General features: G+C 44.6%; 1 protein-coding gene across 2 annotated transcripts in view; it reads left to right on the top strand.

Annotated features, from left to right (window-relative positions):
• plcb3 (phospholipase C, beta 3 (phosphatidylinositol-specific)) overlaps positions 1-17,023 on the top strand; it is a 108,322-nt gene that overhangs the window by 75,469 nt on the left and 15,830 nt on the right. For both annotated transcript variants that reach the window (XM_020491229.2, XM_020491231.2), the window contains exons 8-29: positions 1,235-1,335; positions 1,484-1,650; positions 1,797-1,943; positions 2,452-2,609; positions 3,992-4,074; positions 4,222-4,306; positions 5,294-5,450; positions 10,578-10,679; positions 10,802-10,875; positions 10,984-11,080; positions 11,330-11,539; positions 11,712-11,866; positions 11,983-12,144; positions 12,938-13,037; positions 13,145-13,249; positions 13,632-13,726; positions 14,356-14,491; positions 15,237-15,272; positions 15,393-15,502; positions 15,729-15,838; positions 16,045-16,204; positions 16,361-16,437. In XM_020491229.2, the coding sequence (XP_020346818.1) occupies positions 1,235-1,335; positions 1,484-1,650; positions 1,797-1,943; positions 2,452-2,609; positions 3,992-4,074; positions 4,222-4,306; positions 5,294-5,450; positions 10,578-10,679; positions 10,802-10,875; positions 10,984-11,080; positions 11,330-11,539; positions 11,712-11,866; positions 11,983-12,144; positions 12,938-13,037; positions 13,145-13,249; positions 13,632-13,726; positions 14,356-14,491; positions 15,237-15,272; positions 15,393-15,502; positions 15,729-15,838; positions 16,045-16,204; positions 16,361-16,437 (2,627 nt within the window). The remainder of the gene's footprint in view (positions 1-1,234; positions 1,336-1,483; positions 1,651-1,796; positions 1,944-2,451; positions 2,610-3,991; positions 4,075-4,221; positions 4,307-5,293; positions 5,451-10,577; positions 10,680-10,801; positions 10,876-10,983; positions 11,081-11,329; positions 11,540-11,711; positions 11,867-11,982; positions 12,145-12,937; positions 13,038-13,144; positions 13,250-13,631; positions 13,727-14,355; positions 14,492-15,236; positions 15,273-15,392; positions 15,503-15,728; positions 15,839-16,044; positions 16,205-16,360; positions 16,438-17,023) is intronic.

Here is a 17,023-nt window from a genome sequence, read left to right as displayed (position 1 = left end):
CTGTGCTGCCCTGGTAACTGTTGTATGTAGCTGGTCATACCAGGCCTGTGTGTGTTATTATTGTCCCATTCTGCCCCCTGCTGATTCAATAACAGAAGGGCTGGTAAAACTGACTGTCAAGGCTTTTACACATCTATTAAACTAAAGCCAACCCAACCATCTACGGGACAGTTGTTGAGAGAATCTTGATGATGTGTAGCTGTAGCTGGACATAGTGGTTCATAGTTCCACCAGTTGGTGTTGCGGGGAAAACTACCCAACAGATCAATAGTTATCAAAAAGAAAGGAGGACCAAGGCACTCTTCACATAATTAATAAAAAATGCCTTTATTAGTATGGCATGTTCAATAGAAGGCAATGCAGCGTTTCAGGCTACATGGCCTTCGTCAGGGAGTACGGGAAAAAAATTATACAATATCCCCTCTTGAACAGCTTTTCCAATTAGCCCTAATTGGAAGAGGGAGTTGTGACAAAATTGATTAGACACACCTAGTAAACAATACTATACACATTAAAATGTGAAATACTGTAGCTAGGTTATCATAAAAATACAACTCCAAGCTAGAAGTATCAGAACACTTAGAAAGGTAGTTCTAACCATGGCAATCCTGCCTCCCTACAAGCTAGGGGTATTGATCATATTCCGGCCTCTATTAGAAAAGGGGACCGTCTTAAACAGTTAAACCAAAGGGAAAGTTTTTGGATTTACAAACTACAGGCCACAAAATACCCTGGTTTAAATGAAGATATGGATTTCTCACCCTTCCTGTAGGGTTGTGATAGGTCCATTTGCTGTCATCTAGTGGACATTTTGCTCAATTGCCCTCAGCTATTGTTGTTCATGTTTTGTTGTGTTCTAGTGTACTATGGAATATATTGATTTCTTATTCTTGATACTTCTCCCAGTCATTTTTAAGGTTAGAACTACCTTTCTAAGTGTTCTGATACTTCTAGCTTGGAGTTGTATTTTTATGATAACCTAGCTCCTTTCTTTTTGATGACCAATTTACCCCTTTTACCAAAGAGCACCTTCTATCAAAGAGCACCTTCTATCTATTTGATAGATGTGTAGAAGCCTTTCAACTGACACTTTTTTTTAAACCTTTATTTAACTAGGCAAATCAGTTAAGAACAAATTCTTATTTTCAATGATGGCCTAGGAACAGTGGGTTAACTGCCTCTTTCTCCCTGCCTCCCTCTCTCCACCTCCCTTCATCCCTCGCAACCTCTGTAGGTGGAGGGCATTAAGCCAGATGATTTTACATGGGAAATGTTCCAGAGCTTTCTACACAGTCTCTGTCTACGACCAGAGATAGAACGCATCTTTGTCGAGCTGTGAGTCACTCACACACGAATGCATGAACATGCGCACATACACACACACACACAAACAAGCAAGCTCACACATACATAAAAATAACATGTTATGATGCCAGATTCAAATCTCAACACTATTTTCTCTCGACCCCCCCCCCCCCCCCAGTGGTTCTCGGGGAAAGCCGTTCCTCTCATTGGATCAGCTGACAGACTTTATAAACCGTCGTCAGAGAGACTCTCGTCTCAACGAGGTCCTCTATCCTCCTCTGAAGAGAGAGCAGATCAGACAACTGATGGAGAAATACGAGAGCAACGCTAGCCAGCTGGAGAGAGGTAATGGGGGCAGAGAGAGACTGTGTTTGTGGTTGTTGTGTGTGTATATGTGTTTGCACAGACACCTGTATGTGTTTATTTTTGATCACTCACTTCTCTTCCCACTTTCACTCTCTCCTTCCCTTTCTCTCTCTCCCTCTCTCCAGACCAGATCAGTCTGATGGGGTTCAGTAAATATCTTGGAGGAGAGGAGAATACCATCGTCCCACCAGAGAGACTAGACATCATAGATGATATGAACCAGCCCCTGTCCCACTACTTTATCAACTCTTCACACAACACATACCTCACAGGTAGGTACACATACAGACACACACCCAGACACACACACAAATGCACACGCTCAAATGCATGCAAACACGTCATAAGTTCACACACACTGAGATATGCACACAGACAAGCCTCACAGCTACACACACACAGGTAGCCTAGCGGTTAAGTAACTGAAAGGTCGCTGGTTTGAATCCCTGAGCCGGGAAGATGGAAAAATCAACCGTTCTGCCCTTGAGCAAGGCAGTTAATCCACAAGAACAACTGCTCCCCAGGCGCCAATGACATGGACGTCGATTCAGATAGCCCCCCGCACCGCTCTGATTCAGAGGGGTTAAATGTGGAAGACACATTTCAGTTGAACGCATTCAGTTGTGCAACTGACTAGGTATCCTCTCACCCACCCACACACGCATACACACCGCACATGGATACACATGCCACACGCCCACACACAATGATACACTTGCTGCTCGCACACTCATCTCACTCATTCTTACCTCAACCCCCCCCACCACCACCACCACACAGTTGGTCAGTTGACAGGTCTGTCATCGGTGGAGATGTATCGCCAGGTGTTGCTGACCGGCTGTCGCTGTATAGAGCTGGACTGTTGGAAAGGACGGCCCCAGGATGAAGAACCTTACATCACGCACGGCTTTACCATGACCACTGAGATACCCTTCAAGGTGTGTGTGTGTGTGGTGGGGGGGTTCAGAATGTGTGTTTACTTCTTCACTGAACAAAAATATAAACGCAACATGTAAAGTATTTGTAAAGTGTTTCGTAAGTTGAAATGTTCCATATGCACAAAAAAGGTTATTTCTCTAAAATTTTGTGCACAAATTTGTTTACATCCCTCTTAGTGAGCATTTCTCCTTTGCCAAGATAATCCACCAATCTGGCAGGTGTGGCATATCAAGAATCTGATTTAACAGCATGATCATTACACAAATGCATCTTCTGCTGGGGACAATAAAAGGCCACTCTAAAATGTGCAGTTTTTGTCACACAACACAATGCCACAGATGTCTCAAGTTTTGAAGGAGCTTGCAATTGACATGCTGACTGCAGGAATGTCCAACGGAGCTGTTGCCAGAGAATTGGATGTTAATTTCTCTACCATAAGCTGCCTCCAGAGAATTTGGCAGTACGTCCAACCGGCCTCACAACTGCAGACCACGTGTATGGTGTTGTGTGGGCAAAGTGGTTTGCTGATGTCAATGTTGTGAACAGAGTGTCAGATGATGGCGGTGGGGTTATGGTATAGGCAGGCATAAGCTACAGACCACGTACACAATTGCATTTTATCAATGAATTTGAATGCACAGAGATACCGTGGCGAGATCCTGAGGCCCAATCTTCTGCCGCCATCACCTCATGTTTCAGGATGATATGGCACGGCCCCACGTTGCAAGGATTTGTACACAAGTCCTGGAAGCTGAAAATGTCTCAGTTCTTCCATGGTCTGGAAACTCAACAGACATGTCACCTATTGAGCATGTTTGGGATCCTCTGGACCGACCTGTACGACTGTGTTTCAGTTCCCTCCAGGTTTGGCCGGGGTAGGCCGTCATTGTAAATAAGAATTTGTTCTTAACTGACTTGCCTAGTTAAATAAAGGTTACATATCCAGCAACTTCACACAGCCATTGAAGAGGAGTGGGACAGCATTCCACAGGCCACAATCATCAGCCTGATCAACTCTATGCGAAGGAAATGTGTAGCGCATCATGAAGCAAATGGTCACACGCCCCTACTTTAAAAAAAAAAGGTATCTGTGACCAACAGATGCATAACTGTGTTCCCAGTCATGTGAAATCCATAGATTAGGGCCTGATTAATTTATTTCAATTGACTGGTTTCCTTATATGAACTGAAATTCAGTAAAATCTTTGAAAGTGTTTTATATTTCTGTTCAGTATGCATCACACAAGGCTTCACCATGTCCACGGAGATACCCTTTAAGGTTCTTAACCACACATATTATTGGATGTGTCTGAAATGGAATTCTATTTTTGACCTCTCTCTCTCACACTCTCTCTGTCTCTTCTCTGTCTCTCTCCTATAGGAGGTGATTGAGGCAATAGCAGAAAGTGCGTTTAAGACCTCTCCCTATCCCGTAATCCTCTCCTTTGAAAACCATGTTGACTCGTGAGTGATCATTCTGGGTAGTGATAAGGAGAATGGCTCATTGAAAGAAAAACTAAAAATCTAAAAAGTATCTCTCTCTTATTCCATTCATTTTTTTCTCTTTCTCTTTCTCTTTCTCTCGTCCCCCCCGTACCATCCCTCTCTCAGGGCGAAGCAGCAGGCCAAGATGGCGGAATATTGTAGGACTATTTTTGGCGACGCCCTCCTCATCGACCCTCTAGAGAAATACCCGGTAGGCCTGGCTAAGGGTTAGAGGTCAAGGGTTAGGGTGATTCTTAAGGGCGGGACACACCATAACAGACCTTGTGCGGTAGAGCACCTGCTGCACATGACCAACATTCATTTTGGTGTAAATAAAAGTGTACCCAAATGCGCTTCAGCCCAGCTTAAACACAAAAAGGGGAATCAGGTGCTCGACTGAGGTACTTGAAAAAAAAAAAAAAACAGTCCTTACCCCAGAATACTTTAAAGAAAAAGGAAGAAAAAATAGCACTCTGCACTCATGGAACTGCTACGTTGATTCACGGGACTTACAAAAAGGCTTATGTTTCATAATGGAGCCTCTACGTAATAAACATAATTATGTGAGGCTCTGATGAAGTGTCCTGGGGTAAGGAATGTTTTTTTGCTTCTTTTTAAAAAAACATTTTTTTACCTTTATTTAACTAGGCAAGTCAGTTAAGAACACATTCTTATTTTCAATGACGGCCTAGGAACAGTGGGTTAACTGCCTGTTCAGGGGCAGAACGAGATTTGTACCTTGTCAGCTCGGGGGTTTGAACTTGCAACCTTCCGGTTACTAGTCCAACGCTCTAACCACTAGGCTACCCTGCCTCCCCATTATGCTGTGTCCAATCCTTTAGGACAGTTTCAAATTATACTTAAAAAAAAATCTATTCCCACCCAAAGTAGAAAGACGTGACTGTATACAAATGTAAGCAAGGTTTGAAATGATAATTTTTTTGTCAAATATTATATATTATTTTTGTGGGTAATTTGCAGTCAACTAATTATTTGGAATTATTCTTAAGAAAATAAGAAACGAAAAAAAGAAAAACATTTTTTATTTGGAACTATGTTCTGGGCCCCACGACCAGCCACTCAAGATAAAATTGGCCCGCGGCTGAATCTAGTTGATGATCCCTGCTTTAGGAGCTGGTTCTAGATAAGAAGTTAAACTTTTTTACTAATGTATTATATTATCTCTCCATTCCTATAGCTGATCCCTGTTCAGCCCTTACCCTCGCCCCAGGAGCTGCTGGGTAAGATTCTGATAAAGAACAAGAAGAAGCACCACCACAGAGCGTCCAGCGGGGGCAACATGAGGAGGAGGACAGGAGAAATAGACGCTCTGGAGCAGGCTTCACCTGTTAACGGTATATACAATATAGTATTCAGACCCCTTGACTTTTTCCAACATTTTGTTACGTTACAGCCTTATTCTAAAATGTATTACTTAATTTTTCTTTCTCATCAAATCTACACAAAAGACCCCATAATGACAAGGCAAAAACATGTTTTTAGACATATTTGCAAATGTATATAAAAAGATAATGGAAATACCACATTTACACAAGTATTCAGAGCCTTTACATTGTTGAAGCACGTTCGACAGCGATTACAGCCTCAAGTCTTCTTGTATGAAGCTACACGTTTGGCACACCTGTATTTGGGGAGTTTCTCCCATTTTTCTCTGCAGATCCACTCAAGCTCTTTCAGGTTGAATGGGGCGCGTCGCTGCACAGCTATTATCAGGTATCTCCAGAGATGTTCGACCGGGTTCAAGTCCGGCTGGGCCACTCAAGGACATTCAGAGACTTGTCCAGAAGCCACTCTTGCGTTATCTTGGCTGTGTGCTTAGGGTTGTTGTCCCGTTGAAAGGGGAAACTTCGCCCCAGTCTGAGGTCCTGAGCGCTCTGAAGCAGGTTTTCATCAAGGATCTCTCTGTACTTTGCTCTGTTCATCTTTCCCTCGATCCTGACTAGTCTCCCAGTCCCTGCCGCTGACAAACATCCCCACAGCATGATGCTGCCACCGCCATGCTTACCCGTAGGGATGGTGCAAGGTTTCCTCCAGAAGTGACGCTTGGCATCAGTCCAAAGAGTTCAATCTTGTTTCTCATGTTCTGAGAGTCTTTAGGTGCCTTTTGGCGGTCTCCAAGCGGGCTGTCATGTGCCTTTTACTGAGGAGTGGCTTCCGTCTGGCCACTCTACCATAAAGGCCTGATTGGTGGTGTGCTGCAGAGATGGTTGTCCTTCTGGAAGGTTCTCCCATCTCCACAGAGGAACTCTAGAGCTCTGTCAGAGTGACCATCAGGTTCTTGATCACCTCCCCTACCAAGGCCCTTCTCCCCCGATTGCTCAGTTTGTCCAGGCGGCCAGCTCTAGGACGAGTCTTGGTGGTTCCAAACTTCTTCCATTTAAGAATGATGGAGGCCACTGTGTTCTTGTGGACCTTCAATACTGCAGAAATGTTTTGGTACCCTTCCCCAGATCTGTGCCTCGACACAATCCAGTCTATGAGCTTTACAGACATGTCCTTTGGCCTCATGGCTTGGTTTATGCTCTGACATGCACTGTCAACCTTATATAGACAGGTGTGTGCCTTTCCAAATCATGTCCAATCAATTGAATTTACCACAGGTGGACTACAATCAAGTTTTAAAAACATGTCAAGCATGATCAATGGAAACAGAATGCACCTGAGCTCAATTTTGAGTCTCAAAGCAAAGGCTCTGAATAAATAAGGTATTAATGTTGTTGTTTTTTCTCACACAATACCCACACACATTCACATACACATAACACAAATGCATACCGACACAGTACAAACACACACACACACACACACACACTACATTGTAGAATAATAGTGATGACATAAAAACTATGGAATAACACATATGGAATCATGTAGTAACCAAAAAAGTGTTAAACAAATCAAAATATATTTGAGATATTTTGGAGAATGAGTAGCCACCCATTGCCTTGATGAGAGCTTGGACACTCTTGGCATTCTCTCAACCAGCTTCACCTGGAATGCTTTTCCAACATATGCTGAGCACTTGTTGGCTGCTTTTCCTTCACTCTGCACTTCAGCTCATCCCAATCCTTCTCAATTGGCTTGAAATTGGGTGGTTGTGGAGGTCAGGTCATCTGATGCTGCACTCCATCACTCTCCATATTGGTCAAATACAGTGGGGAGAAGAAGTATTAGATACACTGCCGATTTTGCAGGTTTTCCTACTTACAAAGCATGTAGAGGTCTGTAATTTTTATCATAGGTACTCTTCAACTGTGAGAGACGGAAAAAAAAAAATCCAGAAAATCACATTGTATGATTTTTAAGTAATTCATTTGCAATTTATTGCATGACAAGTATTTGATCACCTACCAACCAGTAAGAATTCCGGCTCTCACAGACCTGTTAGTTTTTCTTTAAGAAGCCCTCCTGTTCTCCACTCATTACCTGTATTAACTGCACCTGTTTGAACTCGTTACCTGTATAAAAGACACCTGTCCACACACTCAATCAAACAGACTCCAACCTCTCCATAATGGCCAAGATCAGAGAGCTGTGTAAGGACATCAGGGATAAAATTGTAGACCTGCACAAGGCTGGGATGGGCTACAGGACAATAGGCAAGCAGCTTGGTGAGAAGGCAACAACCTTATGGCGCAATTATTAGAAAATGGAAGAAGTTCAAGATGATGGTCAATCTCCCTCGGTCTGGGGATCCATGCAAGATCTCACCTCGTGGGGCATCAATGATCATGAGGAAGGTGAGGGACCAGCCCAGAACTACACGGCAGGACCTGGACAATGACCTGAAGAGAGCTGGGACCACAGTCTCAAAGAAAACCATTAGTAACACACTACGCCGTCATGGATTAAAATCCTGCAGCGCACGCAAGGTCCCCCCGCTCAAGCCAGCGCATGTCCAGGCCCGTCTGAAGTTGGCCAATGAGCATCTGGATGATCCAGAGGAGGAATGGGAGAAGGTCATGTGGTCTGATGAGACAAAAATTGAGCTTTTTGGTCTAAACTCCACTCGCTGTGTTTGGAGGAAGAAGAAGGATGAGTACAACCCCAAGAACACCATCCCAACCGTGAAGCATGGAGGTGGAAACATCATTCTTTTGGGATGCTTTTCTGCAAAGGGGACAGGACGACTGCACCATATTGAGGGGAGGATGGATGGGGCCATGTATCGCGAGATCTTGGCCAACAACCTCCTTCCCTCAGTAAGAGCATTGAAGATGGGTTGTGGCAACGACCCGAAACACACAGTCAGGGCAACTAAGGAGTGGCTCTGTAAGAAGCATAGTGGTTAGAGCGTTGGAGTAGTAACCGGAAGGTTGCAAGTTCAAATCCCCGAGCTGACAAGGTACAAATCTGTCGTTCTGCCCCTGAACAGGCAGTTAACCCACTTCCTAGGCCGTCATTGAAAATAAGATTTTTTTCTTAACTGACTTGCCTAGTTAAATAAAGGTAAAAAAAAAAAGCATCTCAAGGTCCTGGAGTGGCCTAGCCAGTCTCCAGAGCTGAACCCAATAGAAAATCATTGGAGGGAGCTGAAAGTCCGTCTTGCCCAGCGACAGCCCCGAAACCTAAAGGATCTGGAAATGGTCTGTATGGAGGAGTCGGCCAAAATCCCTGCTGCAGTGTGTGCAAACCTGGTCAAGAACTACAGGAAATGTATGATCTCTGTAATTGCAAACAAAGGTTTCTGTACCAAATATTAAGGTCTGCTTTTCTGATGTATCAAATACTTACAGTGGGGCAAAAAAGTATTTAGTCAGCCACCAATTGTGCAAGTTCTCCCACTTAAAAAGATGAGAGAGGCCTGTAATTTTCATCATAGGTACACTTCAATTATGACAGACAAAATGAGACAAAAAAATCCTGCGGACGACTTTGTCAACCACTGAAAAAAAAGGTTGAAGACATCCACTACTCATTCACTCAGCCTATTGAGTCCACTAGTGTCACTCACACAGAACTACCCTATGCCTTGACCTCTTTCTCCCCACTCTCTCCAGATGAAATCCTGTGACTAGTGAGGTATGGCCGCCCGATAACCTGCCCGCTCGGCCCCATCCCTGCCTGCCTCCTCCAGACCATCTCTGGAGACCTTCTCCCATTCCTCACCTCCTTCATCAACTCAGTGGTCAGGGATGAGTCTGACATCAAAATGGCCCGAGTCGCTCCCCTCCTCAAGAAACCGACACTCATCTGACGTCAAAAACTATACACCTATATCCCTTCTCTGATGAACATTTTCGTTATCTCTCTCAGAATGATCTTCTTGACCCTAACCAGAGACTGCTCATCTCTGTGTCATGAAGGCTCTCCGCACTCCCAAAGCTGACTCTCTCTCCTCTGTTCTTATCTTCCTAGATCTATCCGCTCCCTCGACACCGTGAACCATCAGATCCTCTCCTCTATCCTCTTAGGGCTGTTCCTGTCAGGCACTGCACACTCTTGGATTGCATCCCACCTGGCAGGCCGCTCCTACCAGGTGACGTGGAGAGGATCTGTGTCTGCACCACGTACTCTCACTACTGGTGTCCCCCAGGGCTTAGTTCTAGGCCCTCTCCTCTTCTCTCTATACACCAAGTCACTCAGCTCTGTCATATCCTCACATGGTCTCTCCTATCATTGCTATGCGGATGGCACTCAACTAATTTTCTCCTTCCCCGCTTCTGACACCCACGTGGTGACATGGATCTCTGTGTGCCTGGCAGATATCTCAACTTGGATGTCAGCCCACCACCTCAAGCTCAACCTCGACAAGCGTTGCTCTTTCTCCCAGGAAAGGCCAGTTGACAACTTCACAGTGTCGCTCTCCTGGAGTGCAAAGAACCTTGGCGTGTCCCTGGAGACCACCCTGTTATTCTCTGTAAACATCAAAGCAGTGACTTGCTCCTGCAGGTTCATACTCTACAACATCCGTAAAGTACGACTCTACCTCACACAGGAAGCGGTGCGGGTCCTAATCCAGGCACTTGTCCTCTCCCATCTAGAGTACTGCTACTCGCCGTTGGCTGGACACCCCGCTTGTGTGATCAAACCCCTGCAACCTATTCAGAACGCTGCAGCCCCGCCTGGTTTTCAACCTTCCCAAGTTTGCGCTCCCGCTCAGCCCAGTTCAAGCTCTTCCCTGTCCTGGAACCAGCTTCCCCCTAAAGCTAGGACAGAGTCCCTGTCCTTTTTCTGAAAAAAGTATCTTAAATAATCCGCCTCACCTCACTTGTACTTGACCCCCCCCCCCCCCCCCCCCCCCTTCTAGCTCAGACTATAATGATAGCTACTTTATTGAGGAAATGTTTTACTTTCTATGCCTGTGATATGTGGTTGTCCCACGTAGCTATCTTAAGATGAATGCACTAAATGTCTGCTGATGTGTGTGTGTGTGTGTGTGTGTGTGTGTGTGTGTGTGTGTGTGTGTGTGTGTGTGTGTGTGTGTGTGTGTGTGTGTGTGTGTGTGTGTGTGTGTATAGACTTCCCATTCAGTGACAGCGAGGGGGGCCAGCTGCTGTCCAATGGGGAAGAGAAGCTGGCAGAGAGTCTGGTCAAGGACGGTGATCCTCGGAAGTCAATTGGTCAGTTCACATCTTGAATGAACATGCTGGGGAGGGAGGAAGGGGAGAGAAGGATGGATTGATGAATGGGTGGCTAGATAGATGGAGGATATTGGTAACAGTTGTTTGTGTATGTTTTCTAGGAGGGGAGGGAGAGAGTGATGAGGAGGAGGAAGATGAACCTGTGGCTGAACTGAAGAAACCAAACTCTGATGAGGTGAAACCTCTATTTATTGATTGACCTTCATTGATCCCCGAAGTCTTCTATCGATATGGGTCAGCCCAGTGATAATATGAACACATAACAATTCTCTCTCTGTCTCAGGGTACTGCCAGTAGTGAGGTAAATGCGACAGAGGAGATGTCTACTCTTGTCAACTACATAGAACCTGTCAAGTTCAAGAGCTTTGAGGTTGCAAACAGTGAGTGTGTGCGTCTGATGATAGCAAGCAAGTTGTGTATGTATGTGTGTGTGTGTCAATGATGTGCATCATTGGTGTGCGTGTGTATGTGTGATTGAGTGGATAGGTGTCATTACGCCTAATCACTCCTCTCATGTAGTGCATAAGGCTAGCTAAATTACTAATTCATAGTTCATTATTAGCCAAGAGACACACACTGACATATTGATTGATTTGAACTGATTTGTATATATTCTCTCTCTCTCACAGAGAGGAATAAGTATTTTGAGATGTCATCATTTGTGGAGACCAAGGGTATGGACACACTGAAGAGTGCACCCATCGAGTTTGTTGAGTACAATAAGAAGCAGCTGAGTCGTATCTATCCTAAAGGGACGAGAGTTGATAGTTCAAATTACATGCCCCAACTCTTCTGGAACGTAGGCTGTCAGATGGTGGCGCTAAACTTCCAGACACTCGGTATGTCGATCTTTCTTCCTTATACCTGAACTCTTCTTATCTTCTCATACCTTTCTTTATTATTTTCTCATCTCGCTCTCATCCCTCTCTCTTTCCCTCTGTTATGTCTTCTGTCCCCCTGCTTCACTTATTTCCATGACTGACAATCCCCCTCTCTCCCCCTCTCTCTCAGACCTGCCCATGCAGTTGAACATGGGTGTGTTTGAGTATAATGGACACAGTGGTTACCTGCTCAAACCAGAATTCATGAGAAGGACAGACAAACACTTTGACCCCTTCACTGAAAACATAGTGGACGGCATCGTAGCCAACACCGTCAAGATCAGGGTAAGTGGGTATGTGTGTCTCAGGACGGGTGGGGGTGGGGCGGTGGGGTTACGTGTGTGTGTGTATGTATGTATATGTCTGTAACTATCTCCTTCTCTCCATCCCTCCGTCTCCAGGTGATCTCGGGCCAGTTCCTGACCGATAAGAAAGTGGGTGTGTACGTGGAAGTGGACATATTTGGACTTCCTGCTGACACAAAGAGGAAGTACCGTACCAGAACTTCCAATGGTAACAGCCTGGACCCAGTCTGGGACGATGAGACTTTTGTCTTCAACAAGGTAACGTTATTACAGGCTGAAGAGACACACACACCATATTGATACACACACTCACACAGTGTGCAAAACATTAGGAACACCTGCTCTTTCCATGATACATGAGCAGGTGAATCCAACCTACATGTACTGTATATATTACCTCAGTCAGTCACTCCAACTACCTCATACCCCAGTACACTGACTCGGTACCAGTACTCCTTGTAAATAGGCCTCGTTATTTTATTGTGATACTATTTTCTTTTTAACCTTTTGTTAATTTTCTTACTTTTAAACTGTATTGTTGGGAAAGGGCTCGTAAGTAAGCATTTCACGGTAAAGTCTACACCTGTTTTTGGCGCATGTGAAAAATAACATTTGATTTAAATTGAGATATGGATTGGGTATGTGTGCCATTCAGAGGGTGAATGGGTAAGACAAAAGTTTAAGTTGCTTTGAACGGGGTATGGTAGTAGGTGCCAGGCACACCGGCTTGAGTGTGTCAAGAACTGCAACGCCGCTGGGTTTTTCACGCTCAAAAGTTTCCCAGTTATATCAAGAATGGTCCACCACCCTAAGGACATCCAGCTAACTTGACACAACTGTGGGAAGCATTGGATTCAACATTGGCCAGCATCCCTGTGGAATGCTTTCAACACCTTGTAGAGTCCATGCCCTAACGAATTGAGGCTGTTCTGAGGGCAAAAGGGGGTGCAACTCAATATTAGGAAGGTGTTCCTAATGTTTCATACACTCAATGTTTAACAATATACACACACAATGATGCAAACACAAGGTAACAGCATTCTGTGTGTAGGTGGTCCTGCCCACTCTGGCCTCTCTGAGGATAGCTGTGTTTGAGGAGAACGGGAAGTTCCTCGGACATCGGATCTGCCCTGTGTCAACTATCCGACCGGGTTAGTACTGTGTTTGTCTGCCTGGCTGCGTGCGTGCAGATCTTTTTGATCTTGTATCGTACAGTCTGTTCTTTCAATGCTGTCATCTTGTGTGTGTGTGTGTGTAGGTTACCACTATATCAGTCTGAAGAATGAGATGAACCAGCCTCTGTTGCTTCCCTCTCTATTGGTCTACACCGAGGCTCAAGACTACATTCCTAATGAACACCAGGGTAAGAAACTACACTATCCATAACCCCCTAGGACTATATTACCCATAACCCCCAATGACTACACTGCACATGTCCCCTTAGGACTATATTATCCATAACCTCTAGGACTACAGAACTGAGTTATCTGAAATTCCGACCAAGAAAACCTGTTAATTTCCACTTCGTTATCTTCTATGTCGTAATAACAAATCAGAAACTGGGGTATCATCCGTCTATCCTGAGTTTACAGACATGCTGAACTCTGACGTCGCCTACTAAGAAAATTACTTTGATGACAGCATTTTCTGCAGTTAAATTCCAAGAGCAACAAACATTACTAAGTGTGTGTATGTGTACTAGGTCTAGGCACATTGCTCACTTTTGTGTTGTGTGTTTATGTTAGAGTATGCTGAGGCTTTGACCAACCCCATCAAACATGTGAGTCTTTTGGACCAGAGAGAGAGACAGCTAGCTGCTCTGATGGAGGACAACGGCGAGGTGAGGAGACCACACATACACACACACACACACACGCATGTTATGTTCTTCTATCCTCATGGTGACCTAAAATGATTTTACCTAACCCCTAACCGTAAACCTTACCATAACCCTAAACCTAACTCCTAAATCTATCCACCAACCCCTTACCCTAATTTGAACCCAAACCTTAATTGTAACCCTAACCCTAAACCTAACCCCTTAGCTTAAAATAACCTCCCACGAGGGACAATTTTCCTTGTGTTACTATCCTTGTACTATCCTTTGGGGGATTTTAGATCCTCACAAGGATAGAAGAACAAGAACCCACCTACACACACACACACACACACACACACACACACACACACACACACACACACACATCACATGATATACTGAGGCGTGGTGAAAACCAATAGGGTTTCATCTGCATCGAATTCTTGAAAATAGAACCAAAGTTTAATTTCCTTGCGGAGCCATGCTGCTTACTACGCCCAGGGTTCATTGAAATGAGTGGGATGCCTCGCAATCTGCTGAAGTTACACATCCAATGTAGCAGGCCTTTAAGACTGATGTCAAAATTGTGAATTAAAGATTTACACAAGTTACAAGTTAAGAATCATCAACCTTCTCTCCACTGTGTGTAGCGTGTATTGGAGCAGCCGAAGGAGGGAGAGAGGGATCGGAAGGGCGACGCCACCCTGGGGAAGATCCCCTCCCCCCTCCACCCCGTCCCCGACCCCATTGATGACATCAGCGACCTCATCAGCTCACCTGGACCAGGTAGACCACACTGTAACACACACACACACACCTATCATTGTTTGGTGTATTATAGAGGAGGCTGGTGAGTGGAGCTATTGGAGGATGGAAAGGTATCAAACACATGACTTGCATAAGCGGAGGACACCGATCCATTTATTCCATTCCAGACATTATACTAAGCCCATCCTCCGATATCTCCGCCCACCAGCCACCCCTGGTGTGTTTTGTATTGTATTATATATCAGGCCTTATGGAGTTGGTGATGTGTGTGAGTATTGTGAGTGTTGTATTGTTAGTATTGTATATATATTTTTAACTAGGCAAGTCAGTTAAGAATAAATTATTCTTTACAATTACGGCATACCCGAGCCAAACCCTAACCCGAACGACGCTGGGCCTATTGTGGGCCGCCCTATGGGACTCCCAATCACGGCCGGTTGTCATACAGCCCAAGATTGAACCAAGTTCTGTAGTGACGCCTCTAGCACTGAGATGCAGTGCCTTAGACGGCTGCGCCACTCGGGAGCACGTATTTGTTGTTAGTTATCGTGTGTAGGCTTAACCAGATGCTCTATTCAATAACCTGGGAGAGCTATTGGTCGCGTTCCAGGCTGACTACATTTCAGATGCAGATCTCAGCATGTCTGCAATGTCGTCAGCCTGGAGCACAACCATTATGTGAGTATCATTGCTGAGTTCTGAAGTGAAAACATCACATCTACATTTCAACCTGTCCTGTCCTGTTCCTGTCTCCATGTGTCAGGCCAGAAAGAGGATCTTATTGCTACAGTCCTGGCAAGTAAGTCATCTCCTATCCACCCATCCAAATTACATTACACCACAGAACTCATTATCACCCTCATGTGGTGGGAGGCCAAACCAGTTAGATAATTTCTCCCTTTCTCTCTCAATCTCTCAGATCTCCAGGCTCAATCTACAGAAGAGTTGAAACAGCAGAAGTCGTATCTGAAGCTGTTGAAGAAACAATGTAAAGAACTCAAGGAGCTCCGCAAGAAACACCTCAAGAAGGTTAGACTGACACACACACAGCTTGTCCGTCTTTCTGCAAAATTTGAAATACTAACTTGTAAAGATGTTGTCAATAAACCACAGTGATATTTTTTATAGACAGCTTAAATCCATTACGAATACTGCTGTTTGTGTTTGCATCAGCACACTGTCTATTTGACATGTGTTGTGTGTGTGTGTGTCTGTGCACGGTTGTGCGTGTATACGTGCGTGTGTGTATTAAAAGGTGTGGGCCTTGAGTAAAGAGCAGAGGAGTCGCTGTAACCAGCTCCGCTCTGACACACAGAGACGACGCAGTCAGATGGAGAAACATCTCAAAAGCAGCATGAAGAAAAAGTAAGAGAGCGAGGGAGGGATGGATGGGGGGGTGATGAAGAGTTGGTAGGGGGTGATGAAAAGGAGAAAGAGATTCCAAATCAACCACTTGGTGGGGGAGACACAGTGGGGAATATTTGTGTATATTAATGTGTTTGTATGTATATAATAATATATTTGTAAGAAATATATATATATTTGTTTGTTTATGTGTGTGTGTGTGTCAGTGAGCCAGCAGAGCCGGTGCAGAGGCAGTTGACAGCATTGGAGATGGAGTTACAGAAACAGACGGTGCAGCTGAGAGAGTGGCAGATGCAAGAGCTCCTAAAACTACGGCAACAACAACACACACTGGAGAGAGAGAAGAAACACACACACCTACGAGAGGTATGCACGCACGCACCCAAGCACATACGCATGCGCACACGCACACACATGCACACACACCTACGAGAGGTACACGCACACACACACCTACGAGAAGTACACACACACACATACGAATCACATACAGATTCTCACCCCTCCTGCTGTGTGTTCCAGGCATTTCAGAAAATAAAGGAGACATCCCAGGAATGTCAGACGGCTCAGCTCAAAAAACTTAAGGAGATCTGTGAGAGGTAAGATACTGTTTCATGCTTTATAACGACAGTTTTACACCATTCCACAGGCCACAATCAACAGCCCGATCAAAACTATGCGAAGGTGATGTGTCGCGCTGCATGAGGCAAATGGTGGTCACACCAGATAATGATTGGTTTTCTGATCCATGCCCCTACCTTTTTTTAGGTTATCTGTGACCAACAGATGCATATCTGCATTCCCAGTCACGTGAAATCCATACTTTAGGGCCTAATGAATTTATTTCAATTGACTGATTTCCTTATATGAACTGTAACTCAGTAAAATCTTTGAAATTGTTGCATGTTGCATTTATATTTTTGTTCAGTGTAGATGGATTTATATAAAAACACCTTTTATAAGTAGAGTTAAGTGTTGGGGGTAAAGTGTAACAAAAGTAACACGTTACGTAATCAGCTTACTTTTATGAGTAGCGGACTAAAGTAACACGTTACTTTTTCAAATTGGGTAATATTTTTACAGTTACTTTCAGAACCATATCTCTACTGGGTGCGTGTTTCCATGATCGAACGGAGAAAGGCTGTTTGGAGAAATGTCATTAAAGCTGCTGTCCATAGAGATGTA

This window comes from Oncorhynchus kisutch, linkage group LG9, assembly GCF_002021735.2.
Source record: "Oncorhynchus kisutch isolate 150728-3 linkage group LG9, Okis_V2, whole genome shotgun sequence".
NCBI classification, from domain to species: domain Eukaryota; kingdom Metazoa; phylum Chordata; class Actinopteri; order Salmoniformes; family Salmonidae; genus Oncorhynchus; species Oncorhynchus kisutch.
The sequence above is the reverse complement of the archived record's forward strand: the minus strand, read 5'-3'. Positions and strand labels throughout refer to the sequence as shown.